The sequence below is a fragment of the Nicotiana tomentosiformis genome, chromosome 3 (assembly GCF_000390325.3).
Source record: "Nicotiana tomentosiformis chromosome 3, ASM39032v3, whole genome shotgun sequence".
Lineage (NCBI taxonomy): Eukaryota > Viridiplantae > Streptophyta > Magnoliopsida > Solanales > Solanaceae > Nicotiana > Nicotiana tomentosiformis.
In genome coordinates, this window is record NC_090814.1 from 130,305,283 (window position 1) to 130,330,208 (window position 24,926).

The 24,926-nt window shown below is 36.4% G+C and overlaps 1 protein-coding gene across 1 annotated transcript; it reads left to right on the forward strand.

Annotated features, from left to right (window-relative positions):
* Positions 1-14,356: 14,356 nt before the first annotated feature.
* LOC104090724 (probable polygalacturonase At1g80170) lies at positions 14,357-18,391 on the forward strand. Its single transcript, XM_009595896.4, has 9 exons — positions 14,357-14,742; positions 15,246-15,377; positions 15,463-15,633; positions 15,722-15,742; positions 15,874-16,081; positions 16,626-16,707; positions 16,777-16,885; positions 17,049-17,165; positions 17,689-18,391. Exons 1-9 carry the CDS (start codon positions 14,497-14,499, stop codon positions 17,965-17,967), a joined length of 1,365 nt encoding a protein of 454 aa, XP_009594191.1. The 5' UTR covers positions 14,357-14,496; the 3' UTR covers positions 17,968-18,391.
* Positions 18,392-24,926: the final 6,535 nt, after the last annotated feature.

Consider the following 24,926-nt stretch of genomic DNA (forward strand, 5'->3'; position numbering starts at 1 on the left):
ACTCCTAATGTGGAGGCAAATCCTGTAGTAATGGATTTTCCTGATGTATTTCCAGCGGATCTTCCGAGTATGCCGCCCGACAGAGATGTTGACTTTGGCATTGATTTGTTACCGGGCACCCAGCCCATTTCTATTCCACCATATCGTATGGCCCCAGCAGAGTTAAAAGAATTAAAAGAATAGTTATAGGAGTTGCTTGATAAGGGTTTCATTCGGCCCAGTGTATCGCCTTGGGGTGCTCCTGTATTATTTGTAAAGAAGAAGGATGGTTCTATGCGGATGTGTATTGATTACCGTCAGTTGAACAAGATTACAGTGAAGAACAGGTATCCATTGCCACGTATTGATGACCTATTTGATCAGCTTCAGGGTGTCAGGGTATTCTCAAAAATTGACTTGCGTTCAGGCTATCATCAGTTGAAGATTCGAGATCCAGATATCCCGAAGACTGCTTTTAGGACTCGTTACGGTCATTACGAGTTCCTTGTGATGTCTTTTGGGCTGACCAACGCCCCAACAACATTTATGCACTTAATGAATAGTGTATTTCAGCCCTATCTTCATTCCTTCATCATTGTGTTTATTGATGACATTCTGGTGTATTCCCGAAGTCAGGAAGATCATGAACAACACCTGAGGACTGTGCTTCAGATTTTGAGAGAAAAGAAGTTATATGCAAAATTTTCAAAGTGTGAATTCTGGCTTAATTCAGTGGGATTTTTGGGTCATATAGTTTCGTGTGAGGGGATCAAGGTGGATCCAAAGAAGATTGAAGCAGTGCAGAGTTGGTCCAGACCGTCCTCAGTTACGGAAATCCGGAGTTTCCTTGGTTTGGCTGGGTATTATCGCCGATTTGTAAATGGTTTCTCTTCTATTGCTACATCTATGACCAAATTGACCCAGAAGGGTGCTCCGTTCAGGTGGACCGAGGAATGTGAGGAAAGCTTCCAAAAGCTCAAGACAGCTTTGACTACAGCACCAGTATTGGTATTACCTACAGGTACAGGATCTTATACTATGTATTATGACGCGTCGCGTATTGGTCTCGGCGCAGTGTTGATGCAAGACGGTAGGGTGATTGCCTATGCGTCCAGACAGTTAAAGGTGCATGAGAAGAATTATCCTGTACATGACCTGGAGTTAGCAGCTATTATTCATGCCTTAAAAATTTGGCAGCATTATTTGTACGGTGTTCATTATGAAATCTACACCGATCACCGGAGTCTACAACATCTGTTTAAATAGAAGGATCTTAATTTACGGCAGCGGAGATGGTTGGAGTTGCTTAAGGATTATGATATCACCATTCTCTATCATCCTGGGAAGGCCAATGTGGTGGCCGATGCCTTGAGTCGTAAGGCGGAGAGTTTGGGCAGCTTAGCATATTTACCGGTAGCAGAGAGACCTTTGGCCTTGGATGTTCAAGCCTTGGCCAACCAGTTTGTTAGATTGGATGTTTCCGAGCCGAGTTGAGTTTTAGCTTGCGTGGTTTCTCAGTCTTCTCTTTATGATCGTATCAGGGAACGCCAGTATGATGACCCCCATCTGCTTGTCCTTAAGGATACAGTTCAGCACGGTGATGCCAAGGAAGTCACTATTGGAGATGACGATGTATTACGTATGCAGGGCAGGCTATGTGTGCCTAATGTTGATGGCTTGCGTGAGTTGATTCTCCAGGAGGCTCACAGTTTGCGGTACTCCATTCATCCGGGTGCTGTAAAGATGTATCAGGACTTGAGACAATACTATTGGTGGAGACAGATGAAGAAAGACATAGTGGGGTATGCATCTCGATGTCTAAATTGTCAACAGGTGAAATATGAGCATCAACGACCGGGTGGATTACTTCAGAAGTTAGAGATTCCAGAATGGAAATGGGAGCAGATCACTATGGATTTCGTTGTTGGGCTCCCACGGACTCAACGGAAGTTTGATGCAATTTGGGTGATTGTGGATAGGCTGACCAAATCAGCTCATTTCATTCCTGTGATTACTACTTACTCTTCAGAGCAGCTAGCTCAGGTATATATTCGCGAGATTGTCAGACTTCACGGTGTACCAGTATCTATCATCTCTGACCGGGGTACACAGTTTACCACACGGTTTTGGAGGGCAGTACAGTGTGAGTTGGGTACTGGGGTAGAGCTGAGTACAGCATTTCACCCTCAGACGGACGGGCAATCCGAACGCACTATTCAGATACTGGAGGATATGCTTCGTGCGTATGTAATAGATTTTGGGGGTGCTTGGGATCAGTTCTTACCACTTGTGGAGTTTGCTTACAACAACAGTTACCAGTCAAGCATCCAGATGGCTCCATATGAGGCCTTGTATGGCAGGCGGTGCCGGTCCCCAGTGGGTTGGTTCGAACCAGGCGAGGCTAGACTTTTGGGTACAGACTTGGTTCAGGATGCCTTGGAAAAGGTTAAGTTGATTCAGGATCGACTTCGTACAGTCCAATCTAGACAGAAGAGTTATGCGGATTGGAAGGTTTGTGATGTTGCATTCATGATTGGTGAGCAGGTATTGCTACGGGTTTCGCCTATGAAGGGTGTGATGAGGTTCAGGAAGAAGGGCAAGTTGAGTCCTAGGTATATTGGGCCTTTTGAGATTCTTGAGAGAGTTGGAGAGGTGGCTTACAGACTTGCACTGCCACCTAGTCTTTCTACGGTTCATCCGGTATTCCATGTTTCTATGCTTCAGAAATATCACGGCGATCCGTCTCATGTGTTAGACTTCAGTTCAATTCAGTTGGACAAGGATCTATCTTATGTTGAGGAACCAGTGGCTATTTTAGATAGGCAGGTTCGAAAGCTGAGGTCAAAGAACATTGCTTCCGTAAAGGTTCAGTGGAGGGTCATCCAGTCAAGGAGGTGACTTGGGAGGTCGAGCATGATTTACGCAGCTGTTATCCACACTTATTCACCAGCTCAGGTACTTTTTCTAACTCCGTTCGAGGACGAACGTTTGTTTTAGAGGTGGAGAATATGATGACCCAAAATGTCATCTTTAAATTTAATGATTTATTATGTGATTTAAGGACTATTTACCATTACTCGAATCATTACCATCTTTAAATTCGGAAAGTTTTCAGGTGAAAAATGGATTAAAATGTGAATTTGATGTTTAAAACTCAATTGAGTTGACTTTGGTCAATATTATGAGCAAACGGACTCGGATCAGTATTTCGACAGCTCCAGTAGGTCCGTATCGTGATTTGGGACTTGGGCGTATGCCCGGAATCAAATTCCGAGGTCCCTAGCCCGAGATATGGAATTTTGATGAAAAATTTAAAGATTAAGTTCAAATAGTGACCGGATGTCGAATTATGTGCAAATGACTCCGGAATAGAGTTTTGATGATTTCAACATCTCCGTATGGTGATTTTGGACTTAGGAGCGTGATCGAATTTTATTTGGAAGTCCGTAGTAAAATTAGGCTTGGAGTGGCTAAAATAGGAATTTAAAGTTTGAAAGTTTGACCGGGGAGTTGACTTTTTGATATCGGGCTCGGAATTCAGTTCTGAAAATTTTCACAGCTCCGTTATGTCATTTATGACTTGTGTGCAAAATTTGAAGTCATTCGGACTTGATTTGATAGGTTTCGACATCGAATATAGAAGTTGGAAATTCTAAGTTTTATTAAGATTGAATTGGAGCATGATTCGTGATTTTAGCGTTGTTTGATGTGATTTGAGATTTCAAATAAGTTCGTATAATGTTTTAGGATTTGTTGGTGTTTTGGGTTGAGGTCCCGAGGGCCTCGGGTGAGTTTCGGATGGTTAACGAATCAAAAGTGGGACTTAGCTGCTGCAAAAGCTGCTTCAATTTTTCTGCTGGAAATGCTGTCAAAAATCGGGCTGCTGTCAAAATCGAGGTCCCTGTCAAAATCGAGGTCCCTGACAAAATCGAGGTCCCTTACAAATCGAGGTCCACAACAAATCGAGGTCCCTTACAAATCAAGATCCCTTACAAATCGAGGTCCCTCACAAATCGAGGTCCCTTACAAATCGAAGTCCATGAATAATCGAGGTCCCTTACAAATCGAAGTCCATGACAAATCGAGGTCCCTTACAAATCGAGATCCCTGACAAAATCGAGGTCCCTTACAAATCGAGATCCCTGACAAATCGAGGTCCCTTACAAATCGAGGTCCATAACAAATCGAGGTCCCTTACAAATCGAGGTCCCTTACAAATCGAGGTCCATAACAATCGAGGTCCCTTACAAAATCGAGGTCCCTTACAAATCGAGGCAGCCCATGATCGAGGCAGCCCATGATCGGACCCCATGATCGAGGTCACCCTGGACAGATCTATAAGTTATAAAAACAGGGAGGCTTCGTCCATTTTGCCATTTTTAACAACTTGGAGCTTGAGCAGAAGCGATTTTGATATATTTTCAAGGAAAAACATTGGGATACAAGTCGATCGGAGTCAGAAATTCAAGGAAAAAGCATAATACTTAGTTAAATTGGAGCAAGTCGAGGTAAGTGACTTGTCTAACCTTGTGTGGGAAAAATTTTTCCTAGAATTAATATGAATGTGATTATAAAAATGTGTTGAAAGTCGTGTACACGAGGTGACGAGTGTGTACACGGGCTAAATGTGAAAGATTATATTTTTAAATTGTGTAGATCGTTGTTGCGCATTTATTAAATTATTTTATCTGTTATATTCTTCATCAATGATATGAGATATATACTTCAAATTTGTTCGACCTTTTCCTACTAATTATTTTATATGTTTAGTTGAAACTTGGTTTCTTTTATTCTGTGCATTATTTGAAGGTTGATTTTTTTTATATTAAATATTATTAATATGAAGTATTTGACATTTTTAAACTTGATATTGAAGCAACGTAGTAAATATTTTGAAATATTATTTTCCTAAATTATTTACTCCTGAATATTTTTTTTATACTCATTGTGAGGGAGCCATGAGCTCTTTATTGTGGAAAAATATTGTTGTTGAATTATTTTGGCAAGTTAAATTATTTGAGCACTTGTGGTGCAAATTATGATATATTGTGATATTGATACGCATGCGGTGGTATAAGGTCTGGGTGTTGAAATGCATGCGGTGAGATAAGGGTGGCTTGATACGCGTGGCTAGTAGGGGAACTACTAGAAGTCATGCGGTGTGATAAGGGTGGCTAAAACGCGGGATGCTATTTCGGGAAAAAAATGTTTTCTTTAAATAAATTGTGAAGGCACCCACGGTGATATAAGGAAATGAGATATTGTGAATTTATTTATGATTTGGGACTACGAGGCGGTACCTCGTGAATGCCCTTGTTGATATTGATTTATGGCCATAGTTGCTTTCGATTAATTGTTGTGATTTTCATAAAGTTGAAGGAAATTCTGTTTTGATTTCACGAGATATTATTTATAATTATTTGATGTCATTAAATGTGACATACTATTTGATTCATTTCCAATGTTATTTTATTTTACTACATTGATAAATATTTTACCATGCCATTATTATATTCCAGTAGGGCCTCACCTGACCTCGTCACTACTCTACCGAGGTTAGGCTTGGCACTTACTGGGTATCGCTGTGGTGTACTCATACTACGCTTTTGCACATCTTTTTTTTGCAGATCCAGGTACATTTTACCAGCCTAGACGTCAGTGAGTTACCTGCGCACGGAGACTTCGAGGTATATCTGCCAGCGTCCGCAGACTCCGGAGTCCCCTTCTATCATTTTATGTTGCTTCCTTATATTTTATTTAGACCTTGACATATAGAGACATTGGGAATAAATTCTTAGAAGCTTGTGACTTATTTCTACCGGATTTTGGGAGTTAAAATTGTTTGAATTGTAGTTTATTTATTTCAGATATTTATTATTATTCCGCATTGATAGGCTTACCTAGTCTTAGAGACTAGGTGCCATCACGACATCCTGCGCAGGGAATTTGGGGTTGTGACAACGGTATTTCGGGAGATCCCCCTGTCTTGTATATTTACTTTTGGGACTACGAGGCGGTACCTCGAGAGATCTCTATGTCTTGCATATTTTTCTATGGATGCACTTGCCGTTGCTTATTTTGTTTTTCCGTGATATGTAAATTCTTGTATTCTTCCGTGATGTATTATTTGATTTTTTTATGTGTTTTGGTATTCCTTGTTGTATTGTGTTGGCTTTGGCTCTTTGTACAAGACTCTGCAGATTTGTGTTTATGGTTTTTACTGGTTTTCGAGAATTGAGTTGTTTCGAATAAAAGAAATTACTATTATATTTTAATTTAATAAATTTTACATCCAAATTAGTATTCGTCGGATGCTTCATTTTAATTGAAATGTCATTTTCTTCACCCAAACGAGTTAAAAAAATAAACTCATTTCTTTGATGATTTCTTACTTGATTTAAAAATTCTAAACTCACTTTAATGGAAATAAATTGATCATGTGGATCTTATATACATTGAGAATATTGGCATGTGAATTATCCGTGCAATTGTGATATGAAATAAGGGCACGAGGTGCCGAGAAAATATGATGATTTAATTATGGGCACAAAGTGCCGTGGAGATATGAAAATAGGCTGAGACCCGTATTTTTATGATTTTGAAATACGGTGTCAGATGGTGACTTTTTAATTGAAGAATTATATTCAAAATATTTATTTGGAAGTATTTTTATTTAGAAATTATTATATGAAAGAATTATATTTGAAAGATATTTTATTTGAGAAAAATTATATTTGAAGGAGAGTTATTTGGTAGAATTATATGTGAAGGACATTTATTTGAAGAATTTAATTTAATTGGGTATACTTGTATTTATTATTTGTTGAACGATATTAAATGGTATTTTGTTGTCTTGATGTGCATAACACTGGTTGTTTTATGATGTCCTTATTGTTATCTACTTCCTACTATCTTGTATATTATATTGCACAGACTATTAGACTAGTGAGTGTCTTGACTGTACCTCATCTCTACCTCGTCTCTACTCTGCTGAGGTTAGTGTTGATACTTATTGGGTACCGACCGTGGTGTGCTCATACTATACTTCTACACATTTTGGTGCAGAGCCGGGTATTGGAGATATCGGACTTGAGCAGAGTTAAAGCGGAACTGTAAAGATTCAAGGTAGAGCTGCTTAGTCGTCGTAGTCCCTTGGAGTCCTTTCATTTCATTGTATTGTTAATTTTTAATCAAATAATATTGTATATTCGGTCTTTGTGATCATTCCATGTATTCAGTTAGAGTTCGTGACTCAGTACTACCAGTCATGGGAGGTTGTATATTCTTATTTGTTTCGCTGTTAGTTTTGATTATTTATTTAATTCAAAAAAACAAAATGGCTTCAAATATGTAATTGAAATTGGCTTACCTAGTATTAGAGATTAGGTGTCATCACGACACCTGTGGCGGAATTTTGGGTCGTGATAGAACTTTCCTACACTAGTAAGGTATTTCATTTTCTTAATAACTAAGATCAAGAATCCAGGGAGGAATTCATGAGAGAGTTTCCTCAAAAATCCAATTATTAAGTTTCCTCTTGAATTTCTTTGGGGAATGCTACAAGTAATTGAAATGGAAACAAATATGCATTGAGTAATACTTGTTTCACTATATACATGTCGTAAGATTACAGTTGTCAATGCTCCGGTCATGATTTGATATAGCAAAGTTGTATTCTGAAAGTGGGGTTACATGGAAACTGTTTAATTTTTGCTACAACATAAATGACATTGTTTGTTGATTCCATGCCAATGGGATAGAGCGTGAATTGCAAATTCTAAAAGAGCACGGTATAATCTTTCTCAAAAATATCATACGAATTTTTCCCTAATTCGATCCATCATTACGTGTTTTATCACAAAAGACGTGTGTTGGAAAGATTGTCAAGAGAATCGGCTCAGGTATGTTAAGGCTATCCTTTCTTTCTTTTTGGCATGATCAAAATAATACAGATGAAACGAGCAAAATACGCAACTTCCATAAATGACTCTATTCATAGAAGTATTAGAGATGCCTACGTTCTTGATTCCCCATGTGAATTATTATTATTATTTCTTCTCTTCATGGGTCTCAGAAAAATACGTATTTGATAAAGTTTATCCGAAAGGCATATTGATTTTATGACATTCCGAGAAATCCTATTAATGTATTTCATATGCATTTCATTCATTTATACATGTACATCGACCCATGACCAGATGGCGTTACATACGCGTATATTATATGTATATGGGATATAGAAAAAGGTTACGACGTTATATATGCACCACCACCTGATCAGCTGGTATACGTTGATGGTTTGCCCACAGTGGTCGAGATGATATGATGGGATGCCCTCAGAGGCTTGATGATGTTATGAACGCATATACCTATGCATGGTATGACATTTATACGCATATGCATGACATTATAAATATGAAATGATTCACAGAGTTATTCAGACTTACATGTTGAGTCTTTTACTCCATGTTTCTCTCATGTCTATTACTTACTGATTTTTATTTCCTTACATACTCGGTACATTATTTGTACTGACGTCTCTTTTGCCTGGGGACGCTGCATTTCATGCCCGTAGGTCCCGATAGATAGGTTGAGAGTCCTCCAAGTAGGCTATTTGGTCAGTATGATTAGGATATGTATTGATTGGTATGGTGGGGCTTTGTCCCGACCTTTATGATAATTATGTATTCTTAGAGGCTTATAGACATATGTCATATGCGTAAAAGATTGTATGGCCTTGTCAGCCTATGTTTAGTGTACGGGTGATCATTTTGGTATTGCATGTTTTATTCTAGTTATCCTACGATAGCCTTTCCATCTCATTTACCTATGATAACATGACACGAAAAGATATGTTATATTGGTACTCAGTTGAGTAACGTACCGGGTGCCCGTCACGGCCCATCGGTTTGGGTCGTGACATATACATTGATAATACACTAAGTAGAAGTGTATTATTTGTAATTAGTACGTGTATTAGTTGTAATTAGCTTATAGATTGACATTACACTAAGTATAGGTGCATTAGTACTATCCTTAAGTAATGTTAGGTTCGATTAGATTATAAATTGATAATTACATTACGTAGAAGTGTATCAGTGATAATTAATTAGCTTATAAATTAATAATTATACCAAAATAATGAGTCATTAATTTTGGTTTATATAATTACGTGTTAGATTCTAAATAATTATAAGTTTGATATTGATTCATGGTAATTTGTTAGTTAGAATTTGATTAATTGTGAATTGTGATTTCTATTATACAATATAATATTTAGAAGTGAGAGAATTATTTTAGAATTTAATCATTAAGTGGGCGTTTGGACATAAGAATTGTAAAATTCTAAAATAGGGGAAAAACAATTTCAAGTGAAAATGGTATTTAAAATTTAGAGTTGTGTTTGGACATGAATATAATTTTGGGTTATTTTTGAAGTTTTGTGGGTGATTTGAGTGAAAATTTTGAAAAATAATTTTTTGGAGTTTTTTAAATTTTCGAAAATTTATAAAATGTATCTTCAAGTGAAAATTGAAAATTTTATGAACAAACACTGATTTAGAAAAAAAGTAAAAAAATTTTGGAAAAAAAAAAAATTCTTATGTCCAAACGGGCTCTAAGTTTCACAATTATTTTAAAAACGGAAAAAGGTCATATATGCCAGTGAACTATGCGAATTATGACAGATATGCCTGTCGTTAATAGTTTGGCACTTATATGCCCAATCCGTCCAATACTTGCTCACTCATGCCCTTAGTTTAACGGAACTATTATTTTATCTTTCTTAAATAATTAATAACCGGACCCAACCAAAATCTGCAGACCCAATCCATTAGGACCCGACCCACCCTTATTTCAAAGATATTTTTTGATATATTATTTTTGTTTGATTGAGAAATTGTGTGATAATCATAGTTATTTATTTGAGTAATTTGATAATCGATTTTGTTTTTTCTTATACATAATTTCGGGAAGTAATCCTACTAAAAGTAGTAATTGATATTTATTTATTATTTTAATAATATAATATTCGAATTAGTTTATGCTTTCTTCAATCATTTTATCATCTATTTTTATTTTTCTCAGTGGTGCTTGTTATGAAATAATTAATTAATAAAAATGGAAAAGAAGCACCACTATTTTAACAGTTTATTACTTATTTCATAACAAATTTGTAATGCAGAAAATAATCCAATAAACTAATCAATCATATAATGATCACTTATCTAAACAAAAAATAAAGGATCCACCAGGTTAAGTTATAGTGAACGTGGAGTTATTTGTATTGGTGAAAAATATAAATAGATTGTGAGAAAAATAAAAATAGATAGTAAAATGATTGAAAAAAGTACAAAATTAATTTAAATATTATATTATTAAAATAATAAATAAATATCAATTACTACTTTTAGTAGGATTACTTCCCAAAATGATGTATAACAAAAAAAAAATGATAATAAATAAATATGATTATCACACAATTTCTCAATCAAACAAAAATAATATATCAAAAATATCTTTGAAATAAGGATGGGTCGGGTCCTAACGGATCGGGTCAGCAGATTTTGGTTGGGTCCGATTATTAATTATTTAAGAAATATAAAATAGTGATACCATTAAACTAAGGGCATAAATAAGCAAGTATTGGGCGGATTGGTCATATTTGTGCCAAACTATTAACAACAGGCATATCTGTCCTAATTCCCATAGTTCTGTGGCATATATAACCCTTTTCCATTTTAAAAAATAAGTTTCCTTAGGTAATGTTATGCTAGGCAAAAGTCCTAACTTAGCCATTTTCCTATTTTCTCTTTCTCCGCCCCACTGCTTTTACGGCGAATCCCCAGGCTTCACCGGCGTCGTCGGCACTCAATCCAAGCGGCCATTGTCGGCACTCAGGCTCCTCTCTATCTCCGGTAAAATTTCTTTTTCTTCCACCTCTCTAACTGATTTAAGAGATGCATTTTCCAAGGTTGACTTTGGATTGTTAGTCGAGTTTCTAGGGCTGTTTTGGGGCCGTTTCAGTCTACTTTTGTTGATGGTTTGGGGTTGTTTTAAGGTGGAAGAGAGCTGATTTTGGGGGTAGTTTGAGGTCATTTTTGGGTGTTTTGAAGCTGTTTTTTCAGCTGTGTTTTGGACGTTTTTTACTAAAATTTGAGGTAGAATTTCAGGTGTGTTTAGGGACTATTTTGGGAAGGTTTTGGGGGTCATTAAATTTGTCCCAATGTGCTAAATAACTCCGCAAAAATAAGAGTTTTGAGCTTCATGATAAAATCGAATATGTGTTTATTTGAAAAATTAATTGGAAGCCTTTTTTCCAAGTCTTAAAATTTTGTTTCTTTCTAACAGTAGTCTTAAAAGTTGATGCTTCTGTATTAGAGAAAAATGGAACCCTAGTTAGGCCTTTTATGGAGCCTCTGTTTAAAAGTTGATCTCTTTGTTAAGATTAGGCATATGTATGCACATACACGTGCTATCTTGTCATGCTCTTTTATGATTTTGTTATAGACTTTTTGTTTATATTCATGTTATCTCCGTAATGAATTAAGAGGAGATTAGTAATTATTTAAAGATCTCAGTCTTGATTTTTTCTTACATTACTTGAATTTATTAACTCTTTTTGTGTCATTTGCAGGAAGCTGCTCTTAAGAGACCCACGAAACGTGATGAGGTTTGGAAGAAAAACCCACACAAAAAGTAAAGTCGGGGAAGAAGCTTGAGTTGAGCCACGGGCTGAGGAGACTTATGTATGATCAAGATTAACTTAAAATTTTTTTTATAATAATTGTTTATATATAAAATTTCACTTTTAATATAGAATCGGTATAAACAAGTATTGGAAGAGCTCGCTAGGAGTCAGTCGACCGATGAGCAAGGCCAGCCAATCATGCCATTGGAGGAAGAAACTCTCCCATTTTGGTTGAACGTGGTTGGAGGCGTGTATAAGGGTAGAGCATACGACATTTCCTCTGAGCGCAACTATCATTGCCTCGAGTGTGGACTACAAGGTATATACTTTTTTGTTAATAAACTATTCTTTTTGGTAGTTGTGTTTCGGGGGCTGTTTTTGGGGCCGTTTCAAGCTACTTTTGTTGGTGTTTTGGGGTTGTTTTAAGGTGGAAGAGAGCTGATTTGTGACTTCTGATTTGGCGACGTACTGATACGATTTTTGTCCTGAAAATAATATCCTGATCTAGTGATTTTCTTCATAGTGGTTCCATTTTCAAGTTTGCTATAATCAAATTTGAATTATGGCATATTTGTGTTGGAGCATCAATATAACTGTGTATTGTTTGACAGTAGAAAAATCAAAATGTGCAATGTCAATAACAGTCCGCAAACTCTGATTTGAATTGAAACTTGCTTTTGATTGCTGAAAAGATTTTGATATGTTAGTTGTCTGCAGTCTACCCATCCTTGTACCTAGGTCCTAGCTTTTACTCGCTAAGCATAGAAATTTAAGTCCCTGATATATTATATGACAAATTTTAACTTTAATCAATGAGCCTGATAAAGGATGACTGCCGATAGACTCCAAATCTCCTGAATTTCAAAAGGAAATTAAGCAGGTTTACATATCACATGCTACCTTGGTCAGTGAATTTGCCATAGTCCGTTTTAGCTCTTTGCTAATATACAATATATACTAACCTTGGTAAGTGAATTTGCAACAATGTAAATGTTCACAGTAGTCAGAAGTATTTGAAGTTCAAAATGATGTGGAAGAGCTTCTTAATCAAAAACTTTAGGATTTCAAAAGAAAATGATTCAGCTATATAAGTCATCACCTACTGTTCCCAAGAATCGTAAGCGTGTCAAAGGTAGTTTAAGTCATCACCTACTGTTGCCAAGAATCTTATGATTTGCAAAAACAGTACTTGCTTGGCCTAGTCTCATTTAAGAAAGGAAATTTTATTCAGAATTGGGATCCACCAAACAGTACATCTTATGATACAATTATTTGGTAAGTATTCTTTTTCTTTAGGGTCACATTCTGTGTATGGTTCAAGAAGTGAAATCTTTTAGCTCATTGCTAGACTTTATGGGAAGGTAGCTAAGATATTATATATTTAGAACTTGTGATTCATTTTCGAAAAAATCCAAAACTTTATTCTAATGGTGCACTTTTTTTTGTGATAGAGACAAATTATGCAAGCATAACATACGATAAAAAGAAAAGTGCAAAAGCTTAAAGAGTTTATTTGTTGGAGAACTTTTTCTAGTTACTTTTTATGAAGTTAGGTGTTGAATTATTCTATTCTAACTCGTCGTGTATTTTTTTCACTTCTCTTTTATGGATTACAAGGTATTGGGACATCCGTCACCATACAAAGTGAGGACCTTGAGGAGATGTGGCGAACGATTCAACAACTTTTTAGGAACTATGCGGATGAACGAGAAAAAAGAAAGTATGAAGAGAAGATTAGGACCGCACTTAAGAATGACATTGAGTCCCTCAAGGCTCAAGTGAACCACTTAATCGGCATGCCCCGCTCTCCACCAAAAAGCACATTTATGAAGAGGATGAAACTGATGGAAACAATATAAATGATGAAGAAGACAAGGGGGAAACCGAAGATGAGGAGTGATTTTATGTTTGGTTGGATTGTTGTTTACATGGATGTTGACTTTGAATATTACATTTTGAAGTTTGGTTGGATAGTTTTGATGGGATAATTTGGATGTTTGGATAGCTTATAAAGTTTTATTATTGTTAATTTTTGTTTTTTTATGGTTGCATTTCTGTTTCTTGTAATATTCTGACTGGCAGGTGGTATAGAAAAAAATAAGCACTACTCACCAAATATATACCAGATTTATCGAGGGACTTACCGACAGAGTCCGTCGAAAAAATTATTTACTTGTCAATCTAGAATTCATACTTATCGAGGGAGTCCGTCAGTATACTTAAAATAAATTTTCAAATTTTGTTGAATATACCGACGGATATCCATCGGAATATGAATTTATTCATATTTTTAATTTTTAAATTACTAAATTAAAATTCTAAATATACCGATGGTATCCGTCCGTAATATTAAATTATTATTTTTAATTTACCGATAGATATTTATCGGTATTGATATTATTAATATTATATTATTTTATAATATACTGACGGATATCCGCCGGTAAGTAATTTTTTTTGATTAATTAGTGTCAGAGAGATTAGTGTCAGAAAGATCGATGGCTTTCCGAAGGGGTTCATTGAACTTCTTAGTGAGACTGTGAGAGTCGGCGAAATTTAGTACGTTCTTGGCTTCTTGCTATCAATTAAGTATACAGAATTATATTGAGAACCACGTTTGAAAAAAAAAAAAAAAACAGTTGATAATAATTTTTTAACTAAGATTCCTATGTAGAATTTGCATAACATTCTTTTTCTAATGTTTACTCGACAGAAGTGGCTTGTAGGGCCTTTTTTGGAAACTTGCCGACAGCGATGTTGACATTGTCAAGTAGCACTAGTTAACTTACAAAGTTGATTCCCACTCCTTTGCCTTTGTCAAATGGAAGATGGGGAAGATGAGATCTTCCTCCATCTCTTACTTTAATTTCTCGTCTTATTCCACCTCCGTCGCACTCTTCGCATCGCTATACAGTATCTATTTCGTCTTGATTTCAGCAAATGTGAATGGGTTTGATTCAGTGATACAGCTCCCTACATCTGCGTCTGTGAGGAACACAACCCGCAAATCAGAAACCCTTTTTGATGTCGGTGACTTTGGAGCAATTGGAGATGGCATCACCGACGACACTAATGTAAGTCCCGTTCTTTTGTCTGCGTTCGTTATGATTATGTAATGCTTCCACAGCTATGAAGATTTGTCATAAATGTTGAATTTTCCATTTTGCTACTAATGATTCTGTTATTTTTTAGCCACTGAGAATTGTTTATCTTTTCCCTTTATTCATTGTGGATTACTAATTGGTCTAATTAGTTGTGTTTCCCAATTCCCATGGATGTAAGATTGTTATTGAAAACATGATTTACTCATTCCTCTTCCTCTTTTCTGCTACAAAAACGTTGTAGCTAGATTGATACATTAAGTAAAAAAAATTATAAAAGATTTTAAGAAGACTAGTGCATGTCTTTTATTGTTATCAGCAAACAAAGCAAAATGTTGCTTGCTTTGATTCTTAGTGCTGACAGTTTTTGTTAGTATGTTTGGTGAGCTAAAAGTTTATGAGACTTTCTTACTAAGATCGGATCACCAGAGTGTAAAGTACTTAGCTTCAGTTAAGAAATTCTTTTGTATTTTCAGTCTTTTAAAGATGCTTGGGACAAGGCCTGCTCTTCAGCATCACGATCGAAAATTGTCATCCCTGGCGGATATTCTTTCTTAGTTCGGCCACTTAATTTTGCTGGTCCTTGCCGGTCAAAGGTGTCTTTAAGGGTGAGTACCAAATTTAGCAATTGTATCTTATCCAACTCTTTATTTAGCTAAAAGGGATTCAGTTGTCTTTTTCAATATACACAAGATTGCAGGTACTATTCTAGCGCCTAAGGATCTTGAAGTCTGGGATGGCTTGAATCCACGAAAATGGCTCTATTTCCGTAGTATGAAACACCTGACAATAGAAGGAGGAGGAACTATAAATGGTATGGGCCAGGAGTGGTGGGCTCGGTCATGCAAGGTCAACAAAACAAATGTAATTTATATTTTCCATTGTTTACATCGTGCTTTATGGTACTCTTTCAAAACATGGATTTGATGTTTTGAATCTTTTGTTTTGCTAGCCGTGTCAACATGCTCCAACGGTCAGTGCTGACTTTCCCTCTATGTCATATTATTTTTGACTTATACCATAGATATCAACTCTGTTTCAGGAAGAACGAATTTTATTTTTATGCTGATGTTGGTCTTGATTCGTTAATTAATCGGAGTGCAGGCTTTAACTTTCCATAGATGCAACAACCTGAAAGTCAGGAACATAGAGATCCTTAATAGTCAACAAATGCATTTAGCATTTACTGATTGCAAACATGTTGCAGTATCACATCTCGCAGTCTTAGCCCCAGCTGATAGCCCTAATACCGATGGAATCCACATAAGTTCATCTACACAGGTCAATATCAAGGATTGCACTATTGGCACAGGTTAGTTGATCTTTAGTCATTGCAATTGGAGAAACAGATAGATCATGTCTGGTCATTCTTTTGGTATTATTGTTGTTTCTGGCTGTACCGCTGCTCAACGTGGCTTAGATTACTATCTAACAGATACAATGAATGTTTGAGATGATAAAATCGGATTTATGGTTCTAATACTGCATCTTGGGGGGCATAGCTGTATGTTTGCAGAGGTTGAAAGATAATGCATTGTCTATGGAATCTAAAACCGTGGACCAGAAATTGTATGTCAGTTATGGTTAGTGAAATGCGAGGTCTTCCTTTGGATACAATAAGCATGTAAAGTATATTAAGCTAACCATTCTTTATGCCAAATCGATTGAGACTCAATTAGTTTTTTAAAAAAAAGTTTTTCTCACTGTTGCCGGATACTCCAGTTGAGAGTTGAGCCTACGTCTAAGTTTCATCATCAGCATTGTCACTTATTTTGTATGATCAGGATGTCGTATTCACATTTGAGCCTCTATCGGATATTTCATTATCTTTTGACCAACTCAGAAACTGAATACAGGAGATGACTGCATATCTATTGTCGGCAATTCATCACGGATCAAAGTTAGAAACATTGTGTGTGGGCCAGGCCATGGTATAAGGTAGAACGTTTTGCTGTTTTATTGAGTTCTGTAAAGATGAAGTTTATAATTAGTACCCTGTTCTTTTAGCATTGGAAGCTTGGGAAAGTCCAATTCAATGTCTCAAGTTTACAATGTTCATGTTAATGGAGCATCTATTTCCAACACGGAGAACGGTGTTAGAATAAAGACTTGGCAGGTAATCCTGCTTATTTCCCTTCGATATCTGCATCGGATGAGTCTTCATAACCTTGACATCATTTTTGGGCATCATACCATTTTTCATCTCTAAAAATTAAATCTGCTGACCTACGGTTACATATCCCCATACCGTTGTTTGTTTACCCTTAATGCTTCTTCAGGGAGGTACCGGGTTTGTCAGAAAGATTACTTTCGAGAGTGTTTGGATGGAAAATGTCTCAAATCCTATCATAATAGACCAATATTACTGTGATTCTCTGCTGCCCTGTTCAAACAAGGTATGTTTTCTGTTCAATTTCTTGATTCTCAGTCCAAATTCAGCTTCTTTGCCTAGTCTTCTTGGCATTCTATATATTGCTTGCATGGAAAAGGAGTTCAATCTTGCATGTTTGTTGTGCATTTTAGCTAGGTATATAGGTGAGCAATTATGCTCCAGGTCATTTCTGCATTGAGCTTAAGACGAGGCTCAGCTGACATAGTAAATGATTGGCCTACTAGCGAACTAGTGAAGGTAGTGACATCCATGATGGAGTTATTGCTTAAGAACACGGTGAATAATCAGTAGATTATTATTTATACCACATGATGGTTACCTCTGTATTAAACTCTTTTTTGATAATTACATGTTAGTTCTGCACTAAATGAAAGTTGTAGTTCACTGTTCAGCATTTAATCAAAAGAAACAGACCATCAATAGGTCCCTTGAGTATTACGTTCTTCAAGCCTTCCATTTTTTTTTGTGTGTGTTTGTGTGTTTTAATACGTCTAATTTGAAAAAAGCTACAACTATCCATTGTGCAGACTTCAAACATTCGCATTGACAGCATATCCTTCGTGGGTATTAAGGGAACTTCAGCTACAGAAAAGGCAATAACAGTTGCCTGCAGCGATAGCTGCCCCTGTAGAAAGTTGTACTTGGAAGATGTTCAACTAACTTCATTTTCTGGGGATCCGATAACATCATTTTGCTGGGAGGCATATGGCTCATCCTCAGGTTTAAATTATCCACCTCCTTGCTTTTCCTGTAATGACAGCATTCTTCAGCCAACAGTTTTATCCAACTGGAGTCAATCGATATGACGTCCTCCATGCTAACAATACAGAGGCCCAGACCATGTATCAGTTGTAAGCTGCTAAATGAACTGTCACAGGCATTCATTATCCTGGGGAAAGCTAGCTAACTTATTGAGCAAGTGAAACAGCTTGAGCGACGACTTACTTATTAGTAGCTGGTCCAAGTATCCATGTTTATAGAAAATATGAGTGTTAATTCATGGATTTTAATTACTTCTGTAAATAAAGTGCTCATTCTTTATCATGAAAAAATTCCATGATATCTAACAATAGGATGAACAAACAGGAAAAAGCTTCGTACCCGGTGGAAAAACACATGAAATTGATAATTTTGTCCATTTAGGATATAAAACGTATAACACAAACTACATACTTGTTAGTAAACCGAGGTCTATGTTCAATTTCCCTGAGAACAGGATTATTTTTGTTATTTCCTTTTGCACATGTGCTCTGCAACATCTATCTCTGGAGTTTTGTTGCTTGATTTCATTAATCATTATCATTCTATGCCTACCAAAGAGCATGTTTGGATTATGATTCTACCAGTAACGCCACATATAACTGTTGAAGGATTATAAAATATTAGAATTACTATATACTGAAGGACGATGAATCTCAACTTGGGGTCCAGAAACTTCTTTCGTGAAAGAAGTTAAAGGAGAATTTGGCGAAACCTACAGTTCTGAAGTTTGGAAACTGAAGGTTTCAGGGGAAAAAATTGCTTCAGCCACAGGACTATTACACCACAAATGATGAAATGGAATCGCAAAATTAGGCCAATTAAATTCCAATATAAGGTTGAAAGTGGCACCGACGCACCGCTTATGGAGGCGCTATTGAATGACAAAGTCAAAATCACATGTGCCAACACGTTACTTGCTTCTACTTGCCTGTGTTTGGATATGGAACCAAGTCATGTCACATGCTCTTAAGAAGGCATAATGATAAATGTGTGCTACATACAAAGCAACAGTTAGGCATTTATTTAGGTACGGGTAAAGATGCCATGCTGATATTCGATCTACCTAATTGATCCAACCACATCTACTTCCTGTAACTATTATTCTTATGAGTTTGAAGTTTAGCATATGATAACGCTAGTAAAATGGGAAGACATTTTGTTCTCCACCCAATTTGTACGTATGATTGGTCAAATCAATTGTTGTTTTGGAGTCTAAACTCATTGCTTGCTAGTTGAACAAAGGAATTATTTTTATTGTCAGACTCGTTTCCTAATATATAAACAGAAACGATTGGATATACGCATTCCGGATTATTGCAAAAATAATTGATTTTGAAATAGAATAACCAGAATGATTAGCGTCGCACATGAGAGTGACAGTCTTGAATCGCCAAATATGGCGACAATACGTGGGACCTTTCAGTGTTAATCCGTTGCTTAAGCCGCAAAAATTTCAAACTTCGTGGCCTAGAAACTAGAAAGCGCATTCGTGTGGGGAATTTCAAGTATTTTGACCATTTTAATAGTCCTTGTAGGCGGCCCTCTTATTGATAAGCTCTCTAATTTCGCGTTTAAAATAAGCTTCACTTTTTTCCTATTTGAAGTGACATATTAAACATATAAGCATGTTTAATTCAATTTTAATTGTGACTACGCCAATGACCAAAATATCACATTTAATAATAGTAAGAATCAGGAGTTAAATTTTATTGATTATATTGGACCTTCTATTATTCATGTTAACTATGTCAAAGAAAAAAATAATAACTTTTCTTGAATTGTCTAGTTTTTATTAGTTTATTTATATATTTCAAGATCATTGTGTTAAATGATATCTAGCACTTAAACCATTCGTCTAATTTGCACCATACTACCTAGTTCCTTCATATTCTTTTCTTTCTTAAATTTTTTTCCAAAGGCTGATAGAAGCATGATATATTTTCCTTCAAAACTAAATCAATTAGGTAGCGTTCCGGCGTGGATAAGACCTCCCCCCAAAATTCAAAAAGTAGATGGGAATCATATTCCCCATTTCCTACTTATCATAGAGAAGAAAAGTCAACTCTATTATTTTCTTCATCTATAAATACAGATAATCAAGAAGTGGATAGAAGCAGAGAGTTGTCAATTCAGTTTTTCAAAGCACAAATAGAAAGCTGAAAGATGAGTAGCTCCTTGAAGCCTCGTTACTACACGCCCAAAGCCGAAGAAGACAAAAAATCAGAAAGGCCCATGGATTTGATTAGAGAGAATAAGATACCTAATTCAGTAGTACTGAAGAGGCCGTCGGAACCCAGCTCTATGAGTATGAGGAAGCCGCCGGCGTCGGAGAATAAGGCGGCGGCAGTACCAAAGAAGCTGGAAAGCAAGCCATCAGAAGACATCAATGATAGCGCAGAGGCTTTTATAAGGAAGTTTAAGAACCAGCTACTTCTCCAGAGGCTCGAGTCTATTGAGAACTATGAGCAGATGCTTAAGAGGGGAACGTAGCTAGCTACTGTAGCTCTGTTTCTTCCTTCTTCTTTTTTCAATTTTTCGCGTGTATGAATTGTTTCATTGTATTACTTACTATGTGTCCATGTGGTCATCTATGTCATGCATAAGTCATAATTATAAATAACTTGTAATATATGCTAATTAATTTTTTATTGGGTCCATTCAAATTTGCCTTCTTGCCTTGCATTACGTACTGCGTGTTTGATTTATATTGCTTGTTAATGTTAATGCTGCATGAGAGCTGCATCTTCTTGCTAAAAGAGGTTAGAATTTGTATGCACAGAGGATATATCTTTCTTAAATGATCCTTTACGCAAAAAGATGATCTCCTATATAGGGAAAGAAGAAGGGTAAGCATCTTTATTTTTGAATGTGGTGTTGGAAATCAATGAGTTAAAAATATTTTGTAACTGAGAAAAAGGTTGTATCAAAAGCTTGCAGAATTTGTGTTTGTTCAAGTAGTAATTTGTGTACAGTATCAAGAAAAAATCGGGTTATTGATAACCAAATTTACTTCACTTTCTTGGTAATCTGAAGAATAAAGAGAATAATGAAAATGATTGACAAGGAAAGAAAACTCAAAATAGATCGATAATCTCTCCCAGAATTGCGCTTTTTAATCTTTTTAACAAAGTAAAAGAATAATTGCATATATTGATTAAAATTCATATACCATTACAAATGAGGACCGGGTCTTTATATAAGGGTATATAATTATAACGGTTTTCTACTTAATTTTGGCTTGTTAATAACATTAATTGCCTTGATTACACATTACCATATGTAATTGTAACGGCAACATTAATGACCGAGGATTTCTCGTAACCACGACCAATGTCGATTTCCCTTCCTTATTTGTAACATATTCATGTACCTTCCCTCTTTATGGTCTTTATCCATTCCGTCCCTATTTCTTCTTTTTCAGACTGGTACCTTCTCTAAAGAAACACCAGGGGTGTTTCTCCTCCGCCTTCTTGAATTTTTTAATTTGCTTGATTGAAAGTGCCACTTATCACCTTGATGGTAGTTCACGTGTCATGCCTTTTTCCAACCAACACAGATAGTCCCCACAGTTTTTGAATGTTCTCAACTGAATATTCGTGAAGTGGTAAGTATTTATGGTGGGAATTCCTTGCCGCCTTTTCTCGAGTAACATAATGCCTTTTTCAGAACCAATGTGACATACGTCATGTCTATTTAATTCTCAAGACACGTGCCTCATTGTAATTGGTTCTGCGATTTTCAGCGCCTTTTTAGGATTTTTCTGTGGTTGCATCAGTCACAAAGTGATGGTTCCATGATGACAATTCATAATGACCAACTCTGATGACGGTTGTTTCCCCCTATAAATACCTCATCTCACTCAATTTTGAAAGTTTCTTTCTTCTTCCTTGCATTCATCTTCCTAACTCTTCTTGTGTTTCTTCATTTTTTTTTCTTGTATTTCCTTCATCAAAGATGTCTTCACGTTCTCAAAATTCTTCTTCATCATCAGACCCACGTAAAGTGGTGATTGTTGATGAACTATTGCCCCCACCAGGAGTAGGAGAGGTAGTAGACTGCGTAGTTTAGGCTCATTGACAACTCGTAGTTCTTCCCCTCAAAGTAGTGCTGCTAAGCCATCATCTTCTAGAGATAGAACACCCATAACTCCTAGATCTTCTTCTAGAGGGAAGTATCAGAATGAACCCATGCGAGAACCTATTTTTTTTGATATTATCCTACAAGAGTTCTCTATTGTATTAGATCGTGAAGCTATGAAAAAACCGATTTCTTCCATAGCTTTTATTAATCCTGCTGATCATTACCCTAGCTTGATTACCCCAGACCTTCTTTCCTTGGTTCGACGTGAATGCTATTGAAAACCTGATTTTCCAGTGATGACCCCTAGTGCTAACCAAAGAATCACCTCTTACCATATTGGTTATTCCTTTGTTTACACATATCCTTTTACTTTAGGGTTTACTCCTCCCATTGATCCCGTCAAATAGGTCACATCGTGTGGAGGGTAGTTGCTTGCCTTCGCTACTTGTCAGGTTTAGTTTCCGCCCCTTTTACCTTCCGTCACTTGCTTCACTAATATTCTCCGAAACTCTTTCGTGAAGGTGTCTTTTTCCTTAGGGCTAGAAGTAAAAGGGTTTTAGTTAGCCCCGAGGATGACCGTGGCCGTGGCTGGTATGCTCGATTTGTTGCCACCCTGTGATGGCCCAAAAATATCATCTTTAAAGTTAATAATTAATTCTGTATTCTAAGACCTTGAAAAGTACTATTTATCATTACTCGACTTGCGTGCGCAGTCCATAAAATTTTTCGAAAAGCTTTTATGTGAAAAATGGATTAAAATATGAATTAGAGCTTTAAAACCCAATTGAGTTGACCAAATTTTGAGCAAACGGACTCAGATTAATATTTTGACAGTTCTGGTAGGTCCGTATCGTGATTTGGGACTTGGGCGTATGCCCGAAATCAAATTCCGAGGTCCCTAGTTCGAGATATGGAATTTTGATAAAAATAATTAAAAGTTTAAGTTCAAATACTGATCGGATGTCCAATTATATGCAAACAACCCCGGAATAGAATTTTGATGATTCCAACAGCTCTGTATGATAATTTTGGACTTAGGAGCGTGATCGAAATTTTATTTGGAAGTCCGTAGTGAAATTAGGCTTGAAATAGCTAAAATAGGAATTTAAAGTTTGGAAGTTTGACCGGGGAGTTGACTTTTTGATATCAGGGTCGGAATCCAGTTCCAAAATATTTTATAGCTCTGTTATGTCATTTATGACTTGTGTGCAAAATTTGAGGTCAATCGGACTTGATTTGATAGGTTTCGACATCGAATGTAGAAGTTGGAAATTCTAAGTTCCATTAAGCTTGAATTGGAGCATGATTCATGATTTTAGCGTTATTTGATGTAATTTGAGGTTTCAAATAAGTTCGTATAATATTTTAGGACTTGTTGGTGTATTTGGTTGAGGTGCCGAGGGCCTCGGGTGAGTTTCATATGGTTAACGGATCAAAAATGAGACTTAAACAGCTGCTGCAAAAAGCTGCTGCAATTTTTCTTCTGCTGAGCAATCGAGCCTAGAAGTCGAGCCCAAAAATCGAAGGCCAGAAATCGAGCCCAGAAATCAAGCCCAAAAATCGAGCTGAAGATCGAAGGCAGGCTCGAGATCCATGATCGAAGGCAGGCTCGAGAGCCATAATCGAAGGCAGGCTCGAGGGCCATGATCGAAGGCAAGGCTCAAGGGCCATGATCGAAGGCAAGGCTCGAGGGCTCAAGATCAATGCCATGATCGAGGCCATGATTGAAGGCCCAGACTCTATGCCATGATCGATTCCATGACCGAAGGCCCCGGCTCGAGCCTGTGATCGAAGCCACGATCGAGGCCCAGTCCCGAAGGCTGCTTGGGCAGATCTATAAAAGAGGGGATTTCGTCCTATTTGCCATTTTTGACGAACTTGAGTTTGAGCAGAAGCGATTTTTGACAGATTTTCAAGGAAAACATTTAGGTAAGTGATTCTAACTCGGATTTGGTCTATATACACGAATATATCATTGTTTTCACCATTTAATTAGTGTATCGAGATTGAAATTTTGAGAAACTTTTAGAAATCTCATAGAAACGAAGTTTTGAGATTTCTGTATCGATTCAAAGTCGGATTTGAGTGAAAGTGGTATGGTTGGACTCGTAATTGAATGAGTTATTGGATTTTATAAGTTTCGCTGGATTCCGAGATGTGGGCCCCACGGGCGATTTTTGAGCTTATTTCGAATTTTATTGAAAAATCTAGTATATTCTTATGAAATTGATTCCTATAATTTTTATTAACTGTATTAAATTAATTATGACTAGATACGAGTCAATCGGAGTCGAAAAATCGAGAAAAATGCATACTACTTGGTTAAATTGGAGCAAGTCGAGGTAAGTGACTTGTCTAACCTTGTGTGAGGGAAATTTTCCATAGGATTGGTATTAATTGTAATGTGATGAAAGTCGTATACATGAGGTGACGAGTGTGTACATGGACTAAATGTGAAGGACTATGTTTTTAAATTGTGAAGATCACTATTGCATATTAATTAAATTATTAAATCTTGTTATATTCTCCATCATTAATTTGATTTGTATACTTTAAATTTGCTTGACCTTTTTTTGCTAATTGTTTTACCTGTTTAGTTGAAACTTGGTTTCTTTTATTTTGTGCATTATTTGAAGTTGATTTTCTTTAATTTAAATATTATTAATATGAAGTATTTGATAGTTTAAATTTGGTATTGAAGCAACGTATTAAAGATTTTGAAATATTATTTTGCTGAATTATTTATTCCTAAATATTTGTGTAAGCTTTTCGTACTCACTGTGATGGAGTCGTGAGCTCTTTATTGTGGAAAAATATTATTGATGATTTATTTTGGCATGAGCCGTGAGCTCTTTATTATGGAAAAATATTATTGATGACTTATTTTGGCATGAACCGTGAGCTCTTTATTGTGAAAAATATT